Genomic DNA, 21,861 nt, shown 5'->3' on the forward strand with positions numbered 1-21,861 from the left:
TTCTCTTATCCCTTCTCTCCCTGCTCCGGTTTTTCAAACTTAATTTCTTTGCTGATAGCAGCAAAGGCTGTTACTCACTGCCTGTATTGATCTGCCCTCGTGTAAACAGGATGTTGCGTCAGATGCTGGGTGCAGGAGGGGGAAAGCTTTAGGATGACTTGAGTAGTGGATGATTGCTATTGGTGCCAGAAGAGAAATAAGGTTTGTTGAACTGGGGTGGAGTGCTAGAGGAGGATTAGGGAAGATGTACTGAATCTGAGGGAACGAGCTGGAGGAAAATGAATCAGGTGATGGATCTGTGGCAGGAGGGATGGGAAAAGAAGAAAGACTGTGCTACAACCTTTTTTTTTTTTTAAGCTGAATATGTGCTGACTCTGTGACACACCAGTTGAGAACCACTGTTCTAGTAGGGTACAGTTCAATCCATGCTAAAATAGGGCTTTAGAGTTAGCCTCTAGACCAGGGGTGTCAAACTCAGTCACATTAAGGAGCCGAAATCCAAAACACAGGCTAAGTCGCGGGCCAGACCCCATCTAATCTCTGCCCCTATAATAGTACTAATTGTAACAATTTTTTCCGTTCATTTTTCATATATACACACACAATATAATCTTATCAACACAATGGTTAACCATAAAATTAAACTACACAAAGCACACTGTATGCTTATCAACATTCATTCCTACCAGAACACAGATAACCTCTATGCAAATACGGGACCAAAAGCTAAAAATACTAACATATGCAAACGAAATCCTAAGATTCAATACTCTGCATGCTGTACAACCCCAGAGAAAAAGAAACAAATGCATTTCTTTATGAACAGTGCAAAATAAAGACAGCAGATATAAATTCTCAAAATTGACACAATTCAATCACTAAATTGAAAATAAAATAATTCCCCATACCTTTGTTGTTTCCCTCCCTCCATGCTGTGTCTCAACTAGGTGCCTCCCTCTGGCGGGTGTCTTACCTTCTGGCCGGCTCCCGACACCCGACACGATCGGGGCAAGAGGGAGCTCAAGCCCTCTTGCCCCAGCCAACCACGGCACCCTCGACACGATCGGAGCAAGAGGGAGCTCAAGCCCTCTTGCCCCCCCCCCCCCGACTCCCCGACACGATCGGAGCAAAACGGAGCCAATGCCCTCCTGCCCCGCCGACTCCCCAACTCCCCGACAATATCGGGCCAGGAGGGAGCCCACCTGGGCCACCTGGGGGCGGGGCCTGAGGCACATGGGCCCAACCCGACCATGTACCCAAGGCCCCGCCCCCAGGAGGGACCTAAGGCTCCCGGGCCTATTCTGATTGGCCCAGGCGCCTTACGCCCCACCAGTAGGCGGAGCTTTGGGACGGATGGGCCAATCCGGCCTCATTCCGTCGTTGGCTGCCTGCCGGACAGGCGAGTTTGACTCCCATCTGTCCGGCCAACTACACAAAGGTACGGGGAAGGGGTGTGGGGGGGTCGGCCAGGGGGGTCGCGGGTCGGCTGGGGGGGCGGTCGGAGGTTCTTGGGGGGGCGGTCGTTGGGGGGAGGGGGGTTTGCGTCGAGGGCAGGAGGGCCTGGGATCCCTCCTGCCCGTAATGTAGTGCGGGGTGGGGGTAGGGGGTCGCCGTGGCCAGGAGGGTTTGGGCTCCCTCCTAGCCCGAACAACTAGCGGGGGGGGGGGCCAGGGCCAGGAGGACTTGGGCTCCCTCCTGGCCCAATATTGTCGGGGAGTTGGGGAATCGGCGGGGCAAGAGGGCTTGAGCTCCCTCTTGCCCCGATCGTGTCGGGGGTGCCGCGGTTGGCTGGGGCAAGAGGGCTTGAGCTCCCTCTTGCCCCGATCGTGTCGGGGAGTCGGGACCGCCAAGAGGAAGCAGCAGGACACCGGTAGGAGCTTCTACACGATGGGGGGGTCGGGAGGCTGTGGGGGTGCGAGCGGTCCTTCAGGGTGGGGGTGCGGGTGTGGGTGGGAGTGCGTGCGAGCGGTCCTTCGGGATGGGGGTGCGGGTGCGTGCGAGCGGTCCTTCGGGGTGGGGGTGCAAGCGGTCCTGCGGGGGGGGTGAATCGGACATCGGGGGGGGCATCAGGCTTTCAGGGTGGGGACAGGACTTCAAGGGCGAAAGGAGAGTCGGGGTGGCCAGAGGAGAGTTGGGGCGGGCGAAAGGAGAGTCAGGCGGCGATGGGAGAGTCGGGCAGCATGCACGGTATACGGGTGTGTGCGGTATATAAAAATTTCCGTACATAAATTTGTGTTTTTCGCGCGCTATACCCGTGTGCGCGTTTTACACGGGTGCGCGTTATCTATGTGAAAATACGATAATCCAAAGAAAATAAAAAAGGGCAGCAACTTCTAACTTGTATAAACTACAAAAAAGCTTGCTGAAACACTGGCACTGAAAGCAAAGTGTAGTTTTCATTAGATAATCAAATTAGCAGTGGAGCCAAAACCTCAAAATCCCAAGACAAACTAATTTAATTCAGGGTCTATAAAGATTGCCTTTTTATATCATCAGTTTCATAAATGCTCCAAAGCTAAATTTACAAAATTATTTTTAAATAAACACCAAAAAATATAAAAACAAATTTCAAGAAATATTTATATGAAGAAAACCATGGCTGCATAATCTGAAAATCTCACAAATCAGAGAAGTTCAATGGCCACCCTCCCCCCCAAACTATAAACCAAAAAACCCATCAGCAACCGTATAAAAGTATATAGTCCAACATACAATATGTAAGTAATATTTTAAAAATCAATAGAACTTAACTGCATAGTTCATCAAATTATTATCCTTTGGTAGCTTCACTCCACTATATTCAAATGCTCATGAGGAGTGATACTTTCCACTGAAACAATGCTTACGGCAGTGGTCTCAAACTCAAACCCTTTGCGGAGCCACATTTTGGATTTGTAGGTACTTGGAGGGCTGCAGAAAAATTAGTTAATGTCTTATTAAAGAAATGACAATTTTGCATGAGGTAAAACTCTTTATAGTTTATAAAACTTTCCTTTAACAGTTAAAAGGAAAGATATTTTTTCTGCAGCCCTCACATTTAAAGTTTAATATCTTTTCTTTCTCAAAACTGGCACATTTCAATCACTATATTGAAAATAAAATCATTTTCCCTACCTTTGTTGTCTGGTGACTTTATTTTTCTGTGCTTTCAACTATGTTTCCAGGGCCTTCTTGTCCTTTGACTGTTTTTCTCTCCGTCTTCACTTTCTGCCTTGCATCCATCTTTGGCATTAACTTAATGTTCAATTTTTCTGCTTTCTTTTCAAAATCTACGTTTCCATGTCTTACCTTCCCTTCCTATCTCTCTTCTTCCGTCCTATTTCCATGGTCTGGCATCTCTTTGCTTCCTTTCTCTCCCTCCCTCCTTCCTTCCTTTCCCCTGGTCTGGCATCTGTCTCCTTCCCTTCCCCCATGCCCTTGCATCTATCCCTCCCCCTCCATGGTCTGATATCTCCTTTCCTTCCCTCCCTCCCATGAACTGGCTTCTTCTCTTGTTCCTCTCCTCTCCCTTCTCCTTCCTTCCCTCTCTTTCCCCAATTGGGTGCAGCAGCAACAGAAGCAGCATTTTCCTTCCCCCTTTCCTGTTCAGGAGAGGCATTTCTCTTCCCCTTTCCCTCCCTCTCCCTTTCCCTAGGGTCCCCCTTTTCTATATAGCAGAAGCATTTCTCTTTCCCCTCCCCTTCCGTTCTCTTCCTTGTGGAGCAGCAGCGTGTCTGGCCGGCTCGTTCCGTTCAAAGCCGCAGGTGGCGGCTCCTTGCGAGATCCGCGCCTGCGTCTGATGCCTCTCTGATGTTGTGACATCAGAGAGGATAGTGCGAGGAGCCGCCAACCCACGGCTTTGAACGGAACGAGCCGGCCAGACACACTGCTGCTCCAAAAGGAAGGGAAAGGGGAAGAGAAATGTTGTTGATCGCGTCCAGACCGCGTGCTGCAAATAATACCTGGAGAGCCACATGCGGCCCGTGGGCCACGTGTTTGAGACCGCTGGCTTACGGTGATTCATTTTAGAAAACTTCAATCCAAACACAAACTTCCATGTCCAAAATTCTCATGGAAACAAGATTTATATTATATTATATTATATGCCAGAGATTCTAACCTACTGGTTGATTTCAAAGTCCTCTCTCAAACACAGATTGCTTTAGAAATCCACACAGACTTAATAATAATAAAGAATAAAGTACAGTATTCCGTTCCATATATTCATGCCATTAGGTTTAACTGTATTCAAATAAAATATCCAACATTGTTCTTTTTGTCTCAGCCACTTCAGTTCTCATCCCAGTGTCCTTCAATGCAAGGCCCAGGGGCCAATGGCAGCCACCAGAGACTTCTTTGGCAGCCTTCATTGTCTTTCGGGGGAGGCAGTCTGCTTCTCTAACTAGGCTCAGGACAGAAAGGGAAAAGTTCATGGAGAGGAGCACGTGCTTGAAGGATAAGGCATATCTCAATAGACAAAAAAAAGAGTGCATTTGGAAATGCTCACAGCTATTAAGAGTACACCCTAATGAAGTCTGAAGGTGGGCTGTGAGGTTGGATGTCATTGACATAACACTAATCAGCAGTATCGTGGATCCATATGGGAAGATATTTGACAGCTCTCCTGCAGCTCATTAAAATGCAAAGTATCCCCAGCTTAAAAATTAATGAAGATCACTGAACTAAAGGGTCCTCTAATTTTGCATTTTTTACAAAATGTTGGGAACTATTTTAATATATTTCTGCCACATTTTCTTTTTCTCAAATTGCATTTCTTTGGGATTGACACCTCTGATTGCGTTTCAGGTTTGGTTTTTCTCTTTTACCACTATATTCCAGTTTGATCATGCATAGGTGAATAATTTCCAAACCAGGTCCTGGAGGCACCCCAGCCAGGCTATTATCAATGAATATTCATGAAAAAGATTTGCATGCATTGAAGAAGACAGGGCAAACAAATATCTCATGAACTTTCATTGTGAATAACCTGAAAAGCTGACTGGTTTTAGGTGCCTACAGGAAAAGGTTTGGGAACCCCTGAGCTAAGCATTACCAAACTGGAACATAGTGGTAAAAGAGAAGTAACACCAGAATGGCATCACTGGCTTAGGTATTTGTAAAAACTGTATAAAATCAATCATACAATATATATACCGTAATTGTTACAAACTTGTTGGTTTTAATTTACCATCTTCTCTGTGGCTCATAAGCAACCCTCCCTCTCATTTTTAATAAAATATTATTTTTAATGCAAAAACACTGATTTACAGCTTTACGTATTGAATCCAAAGCTGTTTATCCAGATTACAGATGTCATTATTTAGAGAAATAGCTGAGTTTGAACAGGCCATGGATATTTAGTGGCACTATCTGTCTGGATAGTGCTGCTGAATATCCTTAGACACTACCCTGCATAGTCAGTTAATGAGCACGGTGAAAGTGGAGCAATAAGTATCTAGGAAACAATGATATTCAGGCACTTACCTAAACTTAGAGCTGAAAAATTGCTGTTCTGGCTTTATCCGGTTACCTATCCAGACAACAGCTTGAATATCACCACTGTCTGAATAGTGCTGATCTTGATTACACTGCAAAGATATATTCAGCACTGGCTGCAGTTGAAAATACTAGCAGTGAATATCTGTGTATTGTTAGCAACCATGATTATTGTTTAAAAATAAACTAAACTAAACTAAACCTTAGGTTTGTATACCACATCCTCTCCACAATCGTAGAGCTCGGCACGGTTCACAGGAATTGGGAGAGAAAGGAACTCCAATGAAGGTTAAAGGATAAAGTAAGAAGAATATTTAGAGGGCTTAGTATGCCAGAGATGGAGTAAGTATTACATTTTTGAGAATAGCCAGGCTTTCAGATGTTTGTGGAAGAGTTGGAGAGAGCTCAGGTTCCAAAGAGGGGAGGTAAGGTTGTTCCAGAGCTCAGTGATTCTGAAGGGGAGGGAGGTCCCTAGTTTTCCTGCATGGGAAAATAAGGCTGAACATTGATTAAAATTTTTAGTAGATTAATTTCACAAATTGCCCCCTTACATTTTCTCCTCTACAGTGTAATATATAGTTAGCAGTTGTAAATTCTCAAATCTTACACATTTCAGTTACTAAAATAAAATAATTTATCTTACCTTTTGTTGGCTGTGATTTTTGTCTTTCTAATCATCTTGTTCCAGTCTCTGGTTTTGCTTCCTTGTGCTCTGAACTATGTTTCCAGGACCTGCTGTCTGTTCAGTATCTTTTTTTTTTTTTTTTTTTTCTTACCTCCTTCACTTCCTGCCCTATAGAATTAAGATTACAAACAACTAGAGCAAGCATCTTTTCATGTGCAGGCCCAGCAGAATGGAACAAGCTTCCAGCCTATATAAGGCAGCAGGGGGATTTGTGTACCTTTAAAAGACTGTTGAAACTACACTTATTTTTTTAATGAAGTATGGGTGTTGAAAAATTAATTATTCAGTAGAAGGGACATTATGGACCAAGGATAAAGTATTTACTGTTTGATTTTATGTGTGTGTGTGTGTGTGTGTGTGTTTCCCTGAAAATAAGACCTATCCCGAAAATAAGCTCTACCATGATTTTTAAAGATGCTCCCGATATAAGCCCTACCCCAAAAATAAGACCTACTTAAGATTGAACCCCTGAAGCCCTTCCCTCCCCCCTCAAATGTCCCCAACACTCCCTGACTCCATCCCTGACACTAGTGCTGCCCGATTCACCGAAAAAATTGGACTTGTCAATTCAGTGACCCCACCCCCCACCCCAGTGAGACCTGACATACCTCCACTCTGAGGCTTCCTAAAGCAGCAGCAGTGGCAGCGCTCTGAATGGGCTGCTTTGTGGCCTTCCCCACTGAGGTCTTCCCTCTGCTGCATCATTGATAACTTCATCAGTGATGAGGCAGAGGGAAGGTCCTGGCAGGGAAGGCCTCAAAGGTTCAGAGTGCTGCTGATGTTTTTGGAGGCCTCGGAACAGAGGTGTGTCAGTCTTACGGTGGGTAGGGTTCTGCTGCACAGGGGGATTGGAGGGGAGGGATAGAAAGATGCACAAGGGGATGGGTGAGAGGGGAGGGAAGATGCTGCACATAGGGGTGGGGGTGGAGAAAGGACAGAAGAAGAATTGGGGTAGAGGAGAGGAAGGGAGAGATGATGATTGTTGTACATGAAAAATAAAACATCCCCCAATAATAATCCCTAATGTGTTTTTTGGACACAAAATTAATGTAAGACACTGTCTTATTTTTAGGGAAACACGGTATTTATTATGTATATGATTTTGTGATCCACCTTATTAAAGGCAGACTATAAATAAAAAAAAACCTGTAAACTATACGAGGGCCTTTCAAAAAGTATCAGACCTTTATTCATAAAAAATACTCTTCTTCAGATACAACAAACTTATACTAATCTCCTTCAAAGTTGTCCCCTTGGGCTGCCACACACTTCTTTCAATGGTTCTGCCACTCTTGGAAGCAGCACTGGAACACCTCTTTTAAGATTGCTCGTAACTAGTCCGTCGCATTCTGCATGATGTCTTCTCTTGACTGAAATCTGGTCCTTTTCAGGGGCATTTTCAGCTTGGGGAAAAAGCCAGAAGTCACATGGAGCCATGTCATGAGAGTAGGGAGCCTGAGGAATCACAGATGTGTTGTATTTGGCCAGGAAACTCCGTATCAAATGTGAAGAATAGGCAGGTGCATTATCGTGATGGAGCTGCCAATTGCCCGCTGCCCACAGGTCTGGCCGTTTGCATATTACAGCGTTATGAAGGCGATGCAGAACCTCTTGGTAGTACCCCTTGCTGATGGTTGTGCCGTGAGATGTGTCCTCGTGATGAACCACGCCACTGGAGTCAAAGAAGACGGTCAGCATGACTTTGACATTGCTGCAGACCTGCCTTGCTTATTTTGGCCTCTGGGATGTTGAATGCTTCTATTGATTTAGTACATAATTGGCTAAACTTGAATAAATTGGCGTTAAATATCAATAAAACAAAAATTATGATCTTTAATTGGAAAAACGATTTAACTCTCAAAACCCCATTTATCCTAAACAATAATCCCATAGAGATTGTTCATAATCTAAAAATTCTGGGAGTCATAATCGATGATAAACTGATTTTCCATGAACATATCAATAATATAGTTAAATCTTGTTTTTACAAATTGCGACTAATAAGATCCATCGCTAAATTTTTGGAACCTAAATCCCGTAACATTCTCATCCATTCTTTAGTTATAACAAAGATCGATTATTGTAATTCTCTATTAATTAATATCACTCAAAAAGAAAAACGATGTCTTCAAATTATCCAAAATACCGCTATTAAATTGATTTACAATGCAAAGAAATTTGACCACGTTACTCCTTTATTAATCGATGCCCATTGGCTTCCTATAAGCCATCGTATTTTATACAAGGTTTTACTGCTTACATTCAAAACTTTAATTTACAATGAACCTCAGTTTATAGCAAGAATGTTAATTCCGTATAATCCCTCTCGCTCTTTAAGATCATCTTCCCAAAATTTATTAGTCATACCCTCTTTGAAAACAATAGGAACAAGAAGAGCAGATATGTTCTCTGTCATGGGCCCACAATGGTGGAATTCTCTTCCTCAATTTATTGCAATTGAAAGAGGTTTACATTCTTTTAAAAAATCTTTGAAAACACACCTTTTTAAAGATGCTTTTAATTCTTAATTTTTTAATTTTTCTTAGCATTTTAATTTTTAATCCAACCCTTTCCCTTATGTTTTTTTCCTTTTTTGTTTTCCTAACTAAGACAAATGTAATCTTTTCCCTTTCTTTCCCTCCGCCTCAAGTTTGTCCTGTCCTAAACTAATGTTATTGAGTTTTAATATTGTATATCTATATTTTATGTTTTATATTGTGCATCGCTTTGTAAACAAATTCAGCGATAAATCAAATGTTAATAAACCTTGAACCTTGAACCTTGTGATGACATCTACTTGGTTTCTGGGTCGTATCCATAAACCCAGGACTCATCGCCAGTGATCCCTGTCTGAGGAAGTTGGGATCACTGTTTAGTCTTCAGCATGTCCTGTGCGATCTCCAAATGGAGTTGCTTCTGCTCGATCATTAGCAGCTTTGGCACGAACTTCGCTGAAATTCTCCTGAAGCCCAAATCCTCAATCAAAATGGAATGAACGGATCCAATACTGATGCTCGCCTCATCTGCAAGTTCTCTGATCATGATTTGACAATCCTGCATCACCAGGGTCCTCACTTGGTCAGTGATGATCTCATTTCTGGATGTTGAGGGCCTACCAGAATGTGCTTCACTCTCCACTGATGTGCAGCCAACTCTGAAGCGATTGTACCACTCCTTTATCTGTGTGGTGCCCATTGCTTTGTCCCCGAAGGCCTGTTGAATCTTGTGGATCGTTTCTACTTGGGAATCGCCAAGCTCTACACAAAATTTAATACAGTAGCGTTGTTCAATTTTTCTGTCATTTTGTCAAAAATGAAAATCCAGCGCTCACACTTCCTCACTCATTGGCGGTCTGCCGGCGACTGACAGCTTCTGTAGGCAGGAAAAAATTCAAACATGCACATTAAGGTCGTCTATATATGTGCACCAAACCATGCCTCCCTAGCTTTATTTATTTACACAAGAAAAATTAAGGTCTGATACTTTTTGAACAGCCCTCGTATCCATCTTTGACATTCAACTTTCTTCCATTTTTCGTCGTCCTTCTCAAATCCTATCTAGTTTCCATCTCTTCCCTTCCATTCTCCTCCATTCATGGATATAATCTCTTTCTCTTTTCCTCCCTTTCATAGGCACTATCGTTTCCACTCCAGGATCACCATTTCCTCCCATTCTCTCCTCTTTCCCTCCTCTCCAGGGGCATCATGTCATTTGCCACATAGAATTCCACTTATACTTTTGTTCAAGTTCCCCCTGCACTCCCCCCCAGTGCTGGCATCATTTTTTTCTCTTCCACTCCTACAGCTGCCCACCTGCCACCGCACACTCCAGCAGCCTTTCTGTCCTGCCACCTGTATTCTTAGGCATTGCGTTCTCCTCCCCCTCATAATGCTGCAAGCCCACCACCACCCTGCTCCAGTAGCCTTTCTCTCCTGCCACTTGTGTTCTTCAGCATTGCAGCCCCCCAAACTTGCCTGTTCAGACAGCAGCGCTAAGCACGCACTGCTTCTATTTCACCAGAGCCCTCCCGATCTCTAGCACCCTGCCACCTCTGATGAAATTTACTGTTTCCTGTGAACAGGATGCTAGAGAGAAGGAGGTAGGGCCCTAGAGAGGAAGGGCTCTGGTGAAAGAGAGTGTGTGTTTAGCGCTGTTGTCTGAACAGACAAGTTTGGCATTCATCAGGGGAAGAGGGAGAATGTGATTAACACAAGTTAAAATTTTAATGTGTTAATTTCACTAAAACTGCATTAAATGTGCAGCTCTGATATATATATATATATGTGTATGTATATATGTGTGTATATATGTAATGTATATAAAATCTGTGATGATTCATTTAACTTTTTTCTTTTTCAGTTCACATAGATGATGGTTTAATGTTTTTTTTAGAACTTCTCAAGTAATTAAATTATAGCTTTTAATAATAAAAATAAACATAATTTATTCTTTCTCTTAGAACGCAGAAGTCTCAGTCTTCGAAGTAAACATTCGTTTTGTTGGCGGATTACTTTCTGCATATTATTTGTGTGGTGAAGAGGTAAGTTTGCAAATGTGGAGTCCGAGCTGACTTGTTTGGTTTTCCTTTTAACTCAGGTTCATAATACTTTTTATCCCAGGACAAGCAGGCAGCATATTCTCTACATGTGGGTGACGTCATCGACAGAGCCCCCTAGCGGACGTTTTCGCAAGCAGACTTGCTTGAAGACCTTCAAGCTTGCATTTGGCCCGCGCATGCACGCGTGCCCCTCCCGCCTGGTCTAGGGCATGCGTCTCCTCAGCTTGGCCTCAGTTCTCTGTTTTCCGCGGACCCAGAAGCACTGCTCCCTTGCTTCGTGCGATCTCGTTGTCCCTCTTGCACTGCGGCTTGTTTGGTTAGTTTCAGTTGAGTCGCTGTGCCCGTGTCTTTGTTTTCCTTTCTTTTTCCTTTTTGTTTTGTTTTTTCAGTTCGTTTCTTTTTGACCGGATTCCCAGTCTTACTCTGGCCAATGGACCGCGGCCGTATTTTCTTCTTATGTCCCGGCCTCGTTCCGGGTTTAAAAACTGTCCTAAGTGCAACCGAATTATGTCAATCACCGACCCTCATCGTTGGTGTGTGGAGTGCCTGGATGCAGAGCACTGCGCTGAGTCGTGTCCCTGTTGTGTGACTTTGCAACCGCTGGCTCTTCGTAGGAGTATGGCCAAGATTCTCCAACTCTTTGGCCCCATGGATCCTGCGGGACAGGCCTCGAGCTCGGCCTCGGCGCCCTCGTTGGGTGCCCCGGCCTCGAAGTCCCTGGCCTCGGCTCTTCCAGCTACTCCGGCTTCGGGTAAGTCTCCTCTTTCCTCCTCAGGTGTGCCGGCAAAGAAGCCTACCTCGGAGTCTCATGTCAGTGCCGCCTCGTCAGCGTCTTCGAGACATCACTCTAAGCGTGCCTCCTCACGTAGGGAATACTCTTCCTCGAGGTCGCCCCCGAAGGAGCACACTGCTACACCTAAGACCCAACCACCTTTGGTCTCGGTGCCTATGATCAAGGACATGCTTAAGGCTATACTTACCACACAGCTTTCCTCAGTGGTGAGCCAACTGGTCCCGACTTTGACGCCTCTGACCTTGATCTCGACCCAGTCTCGGTCTGACAAGCCTGAGCATCCCCTCATATCTCGAGGCCATGCCCGCAAGACTCGCCGGGTTCCCTTGAGCGATACTTCATCCCCCGAGTCACCTGTGACTTTTCGGGGGTCCAGGCCAGGGGCCCATTTTCCCCCGCTACTATGTCGCAGCTTGCCCCTCCTAAAAAACCCCGGTCTTCTCCGCCCCTTCAGGGCAGGTCTCTTGACTATGAAACCTTCCAGGCACATGCTTGTCCTCGAGTTGGACTCTAGTATGTGTTCCCCATCAAGGCAACTGCCAGCCTCTAAGGGATCTTCTTCGAAACTGGTGGAGGATTTTTCCTTTGCCCTGTCTTCTCCGAGGCTTCGCCAGCTGTTTCTCGGACCCTGGAATTTTCCCTGGTCTACCTTGCTTGGGGTCGTTCCTCGACGCCCCCCAGACACTTTAGTCGAACCTCTTCGGTCTCCCATTCGCGGGACTCCGAGGCCCCGGCTCACTATTCGAGGGAAATTTCTCCCTCTTTTCTCGGCTGCCCCCATATCTCGCTCGGGGTCTCCTCAGGAGGTCTTCTTTTCGAAACTCCTCCTTTCATCTCTGACATGAGTAGGGCCTTGAACATGGCCCTCCAGTCTGAGTCCCGTCATACCCAGGAATACCTGGTGGAAATGGGTGTTTATCAACCGCCCCATGAGGCTCTACGATTACCATTGCACCAGGTTCTCCGGCAGACTTTACTCCGGAACCTGGAGAACCCCATATGTGGTCACAGCCATTCCCTCCAAGTTAGTCCATTACCGGATGATCTCGGTTAAGGGGTTTGAAAGTTCTCAGCTTTCTCACCAATCCTTGGTGGTTGAGTCTTCCTTGAAGAAGTCTAACCCCTCTAAGGTTTATGCTGCCGTCCCTCTGGGCAGGGAGAGCCGTACGGTGGACAAATTTGGTCGCCGTCTTTATCAAAACTCAATGATGGCGAATCGTGTCCTCAACTATAATTTTATCTTCACGTCCTACCCCTGGTTCTGTGTGGATGCTCTCCGCTTGTTCCGGGAAGCTGTGCCGGATTCTCGGCTTTAGGAGTTTCGTCTCCTCGAGGAGACCCTCTCCCAGCTCCGCCTTTATATGTTTCAGGCGACCTACGACGCCTTTGAGTTGTCATCGAGGGTCACAGCCTTTGCGATCGCCATGCGTTGCCTCGCTTGGCTCCGGATTGCGGATATGGATCCGAAAATACAGGATCGTCTTGCCAAAAAACAAGAGGGCATTCGGAGGGCAAAGTTGAAAGAGGGCAAAGTTGAAAGGGGACATATTCAAAACGAATGCTAGGAAGTACTTCTTTACCCAACGTGTGGTGGACACCTGGAATGCACTTCCAGAGGACGTTATAGGGCAGAGTACGGTACTGGGGTTTAAGAAAGGATTGGACAAATTCCTGCTGGAAAAGGGGATAGAGGGGTATAGATAGAGGTTTACTGCACAGGTCCTGGACCTGTTGGGCTGCCGCGTGAGCGGACTGCTGGGCGCGATGGACCTTAGGTCTGACCCAGCGGAGGCATTTCTTATGTTCTTATGTGTGGGTCATGAGCTCTTCGATGATTCCATCGAAGCGGCCACCAAGCGCCTCTCTGGTAAAACTTAAACCTAAGGCCCCTCCGGCTCAGCAAAACAAAATTTCTCTCCAGAGGTACCCACAGAAATCTACTCCTGCCTTCTCTCGGCCTCCTTCGAAGCGGCCGCAGCAGCATCAAACTAAGGCCCAGCCTCCAGCTCCGGCGAAGACTGGGCCGTCTTTTTGACAATTCCGGTCTGAGCTTTCAGGCTCCCTTCCTCCTGGAGCCTTCCCCTCTCCCCATCGGGGGTCATCTCCATCATTTCTATGCCCAGTGGGAAAGTCTTACCACCGACAGTTGGGTGCTTTCTATCATCTGGGAAGGGTACTCCCTTCACTTGTCACGTACCCCTGGACCTGCCTCCAAAAGAGATTCCTTCTGCTCGGCTTCAGCTGCCTCTCCTTCCCCCGTACCAGTGGAACACCGGATTTTATTCCCGGTACTTTCTGGTACCCAAGAAGATGGGGGATCTGCATCCAATCCTAGACCTCCATGCTCTGAACAAGTTTCTGGTCAGGGAACGGTTCAGAATGCTCACCCTTCCTACGTTGTACCCCCTCTTGGACGAGGGGCACTGTCTGTGCTCGCTGGGCCTCAAAGAGGCGTACACGCACATTCCGATACACCCGGCCTTTCGCCGGTATATGAGATTCCGGATGGGGATCTCCATCTCCAGTATCGTGTTCTTCCCTTCGGCCTGGCGGCCTCGCCAAGGGGCTTCACAAAATGTCTAGTTGTGGTTGCTGCGGCCCTGCGTCTCCGCGGCCTGCAGGTATTTCCCTACCTCGACGACTGGTTGATCAAGGCATCCTCTCACCACGAAGTGCTGCGAGCGACGAATCAAACCATCTTGCTCCTTCAGAGCCTCGGCTTCGAGGTGAACTTTCCCAAGTCTCAGCTCTGCCCATCCCAGTCTCTGGAATTTATCGGAGTGGTCCTGGACACGGCTCGTCTCCGCTCCTTCTTGCCTCGGCCTTAGCAGGAGGCCCTTGTTCGCTTATGCCGGAAGGTTGCCCATCTGTCCTCAGCCCTGGCTCAGCTCATGATGGTCCTCCTACGTCACATGGCCTCCACGGTTCACGTGACTCCTTTTGCCAGACTTCACCTCTGTATTACTCATTGGACTCTAGCGTCCCAATGGAACCAGGATCGGGATCCTGTCTCTCGACTCATTGTCGTGACTCCTTCGTTGAAGCAGTCTCTCCGTTGGTGGATGCTCTCTTCCAATCTTTCCAGAGGTTTTCTGTTTCATGCTCCTCCTCTGCAGAAGGTCCTCACGACGGATTCTTTGACTTATGCTTGGGGGGCTCATCTGGATGGTCTTTGCACTCGGGACCTTTGGTCCAGTGCCGACCGCCTTTGTCACATAAATCTACTGGAGCTTCGAGCGATATTCCTCGCCTTGAAAGCTTTTTGTCACCTGCTTCATGACCGAGTGGTGCTGGTCCACACGGACAACCAGGTCACCATGTATTATATCAACAAACGGGGGGGAACGGGGTCCCGATCCCTGTGCCAGGAGGCGATGCGGCTCTGGGATTGGGCCATCCACTGCAACATATTCCTTCGAGCGGTCTACATTCAGGGCAAGCACAATTGTCTGGGGGACAAGCTGAGTCGTCTTCTGCAGCCTCACGAGTGGTCCATCCATTCCTTGACCCTGCATCAGATGTTTGCTCATTGGGGGACTCCAGACGTCGATCTGTTCGCGTCCCCCCTCAATCACAAGTTGCCCCACTTCTCCAGGGTTTACACCCCTCTCAGACTCGAGGCAGATGCTTTCCTGCTGGATTGGACGAACCTGTTTCTGTATGCGTTCCCTCCATTCCCTCTGATTCTGAAAACTCGTCAGGCTCAAGTCCTTGCATGTCAACATGATTCTGATAACTCCTCGGTGGCCCCGGCAGCCATGATTCTCCCTTCTTTTGCATCTCAGTTCCAGGGAGCCTCTTCTTCTGCCTGTTTTTCCTTCTCTGCTTACAGAGTCGAAGTTCTCTTCTTCATCCCAACCTACAGTCTCTGCATTTGATGCCCTCATTCCAGTTCTCCCAACCTGTGCTGGACGTCCTGGAGGCGTCTCGGAAGGAGTCCACTCACCAATGTTACCATCAGAAGTGGACCCGCTTTTCTTCCTGGTGTGCTACTCGACAGCAGGAGCCGCTGTCTGCCTCCTTACCTGCTGTCCTGGATTATCTTTTACACTTGTCTGGTGCTGGACTCAAGTCCTCTTCGGTTTGAGTCCACCTTAGTGCCATTGCTGCTTTTCATCAGCCAATTGACGGGAAGCCTATCTCTGTTCATCCTTTGGTGTCCCGCTTCATGAAAGGCCTTTTCCACGTTCATCCGCCTCTTAAACCTCCTCCTGTGGTTCTTGCTCAATTGATGAAACCCCCATTCGAACCGCTTGCACAGGCTCACTTGAAGTTTCTTACTTGGAAGGTTATATTTCTTATTGCTCTCACTTCTGCCCGTCGGGTCAGTGAGCTTCAAGCCTTGGCTGTGGATCCACCTTTCACTGTCTTCCATCATGATAAGGTGGTTCTCTGTACCCATCCTAAGTTCTTGCCTAAGGTTGTTTCTGAGTTTCATATTAACCAATCCATTGTTCTTCCTGTGTTTTTTCCGAAGCCCCATTTTCATCCTGGAGAAGTGGCTCTGCATTCTCTTGATTGTAAGCGTGCGCTGGCCTTCTACTTGAAGCGCACCGCTCCTCATCGTTCTGCTCCCCAGCTGTTCCTCTCTTTCGATGCTAATCGTTTGGGGTCGCTCTGTTTCTAAGCGGAACATTTCTAACTGGTTGGCCGCTTGTATCTTTCTGTTACGCTCAGGCTGGTCTCTCCCTGCTGAGTCGAGTCACAGGCCACAAGGTCAGAGCGATGGCTGCGTCTGTTGCTTGCCTCCACTCGACTCCGATTGAGGAAATCTGTAAGGCTACCACTTGGTCCTCGGTTCATACGTTTACCTCGCCCTACTGTCTGTTTGCTTTTTCCAGGCGTGATGGCCATTTCGGCCAGTCAGTTTTGCAAAATCTGTTCTCCTAAATTGCCAACTCTCCCTCCATCCCATTCTGGTTAGCTTGGAGGTCTCCCACATGTAGAGAATATGCTGCCTGCTTGTCCTGAGATAAAGCACAGTTACTTACCGTAACAGGTGTTATCCAGGGACAGCAGGCAGATATTCTCGCAACCCACCCACCTCCCCGTGGTTGGCTTCTTTGCTAGCTATCTGAACTGAGGCCACACTGAGGAAACGCATGCCCTAAACCGGGCGGGAGGGGCACGCGCGGGCCAATCGCAAGCTTGAAGGTCTTCAAGCAAGTCTGCTTGCGAAAATGTCTGCTAGGGGGCTCCGTCAGTGATGTCACCCACATGTAGAGAATATCTGCCTGCTGTCCCTGGATAACACCTGTTATGGTAAGTAACTGCTTTCTAGTGCAATGTGTCTAGTAGTCCTGAACTGCAGGGTTATGCATCTGAACCCACAAATTGCTTGCAGATGCTGTTGAACTCAATCTTCTTCCCAGTAATATGCTCCTGCCTCCTCAGTTTTTTTTCTGCAAGCAAGTTGCTCAGAAATATTTCTGCTCTGCTGTGGTTTTATTATTTTGGGGCATTTTGTTTATTGGTGCCCAGAGATTCCCACTTGCTGGGACTTCTGCCTGGGAGAAGATGCAGACTTGCGCTGCAGAAGTCAGTTGCTAGCAGGATCAGCCCTCGGGGACACTTAACTAACCAGCCTGTTTTTGTATTTTTGGAGCTCAGGCCATCCACTGCATAGCTTCTCATATACCTGATTTATCAGGAGCTTGGGCACAGGTTGTTTGGCTCTGTCCCGGCTTGGCCAGGCTTAATAGTGGGCCAATTGAATGGTTCTATCCCACCAAATACCTACGACCTACACTAACATGGGATTCCACTCTACTAACGGCAGCAGATCAAGTTCGCAGCCTGGGAGTAACCCTAGACGGACACCTATCCCTATCTAACCACATATCCCAAGTGGTCTCCACCTCCTTCTACTACCTTCGCCAACTGAAAAGGATCAAACCCTACATCTCCACACCAGACCTCACCCAACTCCTATACGCATATGTCCTCTCCAGACTGGATTATTGTAACTCCCTATTTAATGGACTAACCAAAAATAATATCAAACGCCTCCAACGGGTCCAAAATGCAGCCATCCGCCTCCTACACAACCTCAACTACCGCGATTCCATCTCCCCGGCACTCCATGCTGAACACTGGCTCCCGATTAGCCAACGCTGTACTTTCAAAGCCCTGGCAATTGCTCACAAGAGAATCTACTCCACCACCCCCTCCTACATAAAATCCAAGCTTCCCATCTACAACCCCACTCGCACCCTCCGCTCAAAGTCAGAGATACGCCTATGCACCCCCCCCCCCCCGGAAGATCCCTGCTCACAGAAACTGCCCACAAACGATCCTACAGCCACTTCATTCCACACCTCTGGAACCAACTCCCCCCCCAACTTAGACAACAGAACTCATTATTAATGTAATGTAATGTAATTTATTTCTTATATACCGCTACATCCGTTAGGTTCTAAATTATTAACATTCCGTAAATCGGTAAAGACCCTCCTCTTCAACTAAAGATCTCCTCTGTCTTCTCCCCCCCTTAGGCCCCACCCTCCACTCTCCTATCACCTTCCCGAACTTCCAGTATGACCCTCTCTTCTCTATCCACTAACAAATTGTACCTAAACGCTTATAACTTTCCTTAAACTAAACTACTGTATTTCCCCCTTCTCTCTTTCTGCATACTCTCCCTGTATTTAATTCTCTCCAAAAACTATAAATCCAATCCCTAAACCTGTTGTACTACTTATATGTCTAGTTACTCCCCACTGTGTATGTTCATTTGTAAACCGTTCTGAGCTATTGGGAGGACGGGATAAAAATCTAAATAAATAAATAAATAAAAATAAATAAATAAATTTGTGGTGTGAGGTTTTCTGGGGATTGAGACTTAGTCTGACATTGGTCCAACTGGCAGCCTGAAGACCGAGTTCATCTCGCAAACCTGTGAGGCAAGGTTCTTTTCCATTTTTACCAGCTGCACTCCTTAGCTGAAGCAGGCAGGCACATGGCACAGTGAGTAAGGCTATTATAGCCTATAGGGAAAATCAGGGGGCTCTCCAAAAGTGCAATTTGAAGGTTTCTGCAGTCAAAGCCAAGGTTCCCCACCTCTAAAACCCCATTCCCTGAATTGTTTATATTTCAGGGGAGTCCCCACAAGCCGTTTTTGGTGCAGTTTTGTTGGCAGTGACCATCTTGGATTTTACATGATCCTTTTTTTTTTCTAAAGCCTCCAACTGCCTCAAAACCCCTCAATTTTACTTAAAATCGATAGGGATGGACCCAAGAGGCCCTTCTACCCTGTATCATGCCAAGCTTGCCCTGGATGGCTGGCCAAGAATTGTCCATGCGACGGAGTGCACAGGGGAGGGGTGGGAGCCTTGGACTTAGCCTCTGAGGCTTCCAGAGCTGGGGATCCACAGGAGGCACGATTCCAATGGAAAAGACCCTTTCCAGAGCCCTCTGAAGATGCATTGGCTAAGCACAGACAGGTCATTCCATGTCAAGTTGTCTAGGGCTACCCACCTCACCATCACTGATTTTGATGAAACTGAACTCTGGTAAAGTTTAAGATCCACTACTGGAATACTTGTGGAGATATAGCTCTTTGTTTGATACCATGCCAAGACCATGTACAGTATCCATGCAAAATTTTCACAACTTGAGTCAAAATATTTCCTTGGTTATATAAGCATAACAAATGAAAAATGGCTATCTTATAACATACAAAATCCAATATAAAAGGTAACAAAAGCTAATGTTATAACTATATTTCAATTGTTACCAAGCCAGGCAGTGGAGGGAACCTATATAGTATCTAGCAGTCACAAACATGGAGAAAAAAGCTTCAAACTTAAGTAGCAGCATAAATATAGAAACTTCTAGCTGCCTTCAATCTGCCTTACTGGGTCAGACCAATGATCCATCAAGCCCAGTAGCCCGTTCTCACGGTGGCCAATCCAGGTCACTAGTACATGGCCAAAACCCAAAGAGTAGCTACCAATCCAAGGCAAGCAGAAGCTTCCCCCATGTCTTAATAACAGACTATGGACTTTTCCTCCAGGAATGTGTCCAAACCTTTCTTAAAACCAGCTACGTTATCCGCTTTTACTACAACCTCTGGCAATGTGTTCCAGAGCTTAACTATTCTCTGAATGAAAAAATATTTCCTCCTATTGGTTTTAAAAGTAATTCCTTGTTAACTTCATCAAGTGTCCCCTAGTCTTTGTAATTTTTAACAGAGTGAAAAATCGATCCACTTATACCTGTTCTACACCACTCAGGATTTTATAGACTTCAATCATATCTCCCCTCAGCCATCTCTTTTCCAAGCTGAAGAGTGCTAACCTTTTTAGTCTTTTCTCATACGAGAGGAGTTCCATCCCCTTTATCATCTTGGTCGCTCTTCTAGTGCCGCTATATCTTTCTTGAGATAAGGAGACCAGAATTGAACGCAATACTCCCAAGTGAGGTCGCACCATGGAGCTATACAGAGGCATTATAATATATTTAGTCTTGTTAACAATCCCTTTTTTAATAATTCCTAGCATCTTGTTTGCTTTTTTGGCCGCTGCTGCACATTGGGCAGAAGGTTTCATCGTATTGTCTGCAATGACACCCAGATCCCTTTCTTGGGCGCTAACCCCCAAGGTAGACCCTAGCATCCGGTAACTGTAATTTGGATTATTCTCCCCAATATGCATCACTTTGCATTTGTCCACATTAAATTTCATCTGCCACTTGGACACCCAGTCTTCCAATTACCTAGTTTCTTATATCCCACAATTTTCTACAAGGAATCAATGTGGCTTACAGTAAAAGTTACATCTCGACAACAGTTACAATATTTTTCCAGACATGGTGAATGATTAGAGTGGAAGAGCAGGTCAGGTAATTAGACTAAACTAAAGACATGAGTTAGGAGTTACAAAGAGAAGAGATCTTTTAGCATTTTCCTGCTTCTAGACCAGTGATTCCCAACCCTGTCCTGGAGGAACACCAGGCCAATCGGGTTTTCAGGCTAGCCCTAATGAATATGCATGAGAGAGATTTGCATATGATGGAAGTGATAGGCATGCAAATTTGCTTCATGCATATTCATTAGGGCTAGCCTGAAAACCCAATTGGCCTGGTGTTCCTCCAGGACAGGGTTGGGAACCATTGTTCTAGACACTGCTTTTTTCAGTACCGGGCCTACCTAAGCATAGCATTTTGGGGCCACAAGGTACTGAATCCAGTTTTCTATCAAGGCATCAATTCATGTTGCAACCGCCTTTCCATACTACTTCAGGAATCCACCATGGGTGTAGAGCCTGTGAGGTGGATTTTTTTCCTGTTGTCTGGACACTTGAACATGAAAAACATGGGTCTTCTACACATCACAAGAACTCGTGGAGGAATCTAACATGGGTGTAGATTCCCTACCATGTTAAAAAAATAAAAAAACTTCAGTAAAAATGTAAGAAGAAAACATAGTAACATAGTAAATGATGGCAGATAAAAACCCAAATGGTCCTTCCAGTCTGCCCAACCATACATACTCCATAAATTAATTATTTACTTTAAATGGTTCTTTTTCTTAGATATTTCTGGGCCAGAAACCCAGAGCCCTGCCTGGTAGTGTGCTTATCTACTGGAGTCTCCATCAGAGATCACTCTAGCCTATCTTAACCATCCCACTCATCGAAGCCCTCCCCAGCCCATCCTCAACTGAATGTCCATATATGGGACACAGGCCGTGCAAGCCTGCCCAGTACTGGCCTTAGTTCCTTCAATGTATATCCATTATTTTCTGATTAGAGATCCTCTATGTTCATCCCACACCTATTTGAACTCTGTCACCATTTTCTTCTTCACCATCTCCCTTGGGAGTACATTCCACACATCAACCACCCTCTCCGTAAAGAAAAATTTCCTAACATTACTCTTGAATCTACCACTCCTCAACCTTAAATTATGCCCTCTGCTTTTACCATTTTCCTTCCACTGGAATAGATTTTGTTCTACATTAATGCTTGTGTTCTACATTAATGCTTTTGTGCTTTTACGCTTTCAGGTGGATTACTTTCTTTCTGGAAATTCTCTTTCTCTGTATTAACCAATAAAGCTGAGGAAAATGCTATGAATGGTTCACTGCTTTATCCTCTAAGCAGGATCAACCAGGTTTTTTACTGAAGCACACCTCCCAATGTACACAAACGCAAGGAGCCTACGGAATAAAATGTGGGAATTGAAAAAGATAACCTAGACATCATCGGTATCACGGAAACATGGTGGAACGAGGAAAACATCTGGGACACTGTACTACCGGGATACAAGCTATACCTCAGAGACAGAGTAGGACAAAAATGTGGGAGTATTGCCCTATACATCAAAGAGGGAATTGAGTGTACCGGAAAG

General features: G+C 46.1%; 1 protein-coding gene across 1 annotated transcript in view; it reads left to right on the plus strand.

Moving 5' to 3' along the window:
* The window catches only part of MAN1A1 (mannosidase alpha class 1A member 1), a 260,475-nt gene that overhangs the window by 83,277 nt on the left and 155,337 nt on the right, over positions 1 to 21,861 (plus strand). The window contains exon 4 of the mRNA XM_033939003.1: positions 10,620 to 10,700. Within this exon, the coding sequence (XP_033794894.1) occupies positions 10,620 to 10,700 (81 nt within the window). The remainder of the gene's footprint in view (positions 1 to 10,619; positions 10,701 to 21,861) is intronic.

This window comes from Geotrypetes seraphini, chromosome 3 (assembly GCF_902459505.1).
Source record: "Geotrypetes seraphini chromosome 3, aGeoSer1.1, whole genome shotgun sequence".
NCBI lineage: Eukaryota > Metazoa > Chordata > Amphibia > Gymnophiona > Dermophiidae > Geotrypetes > Geotrypetes seraphini.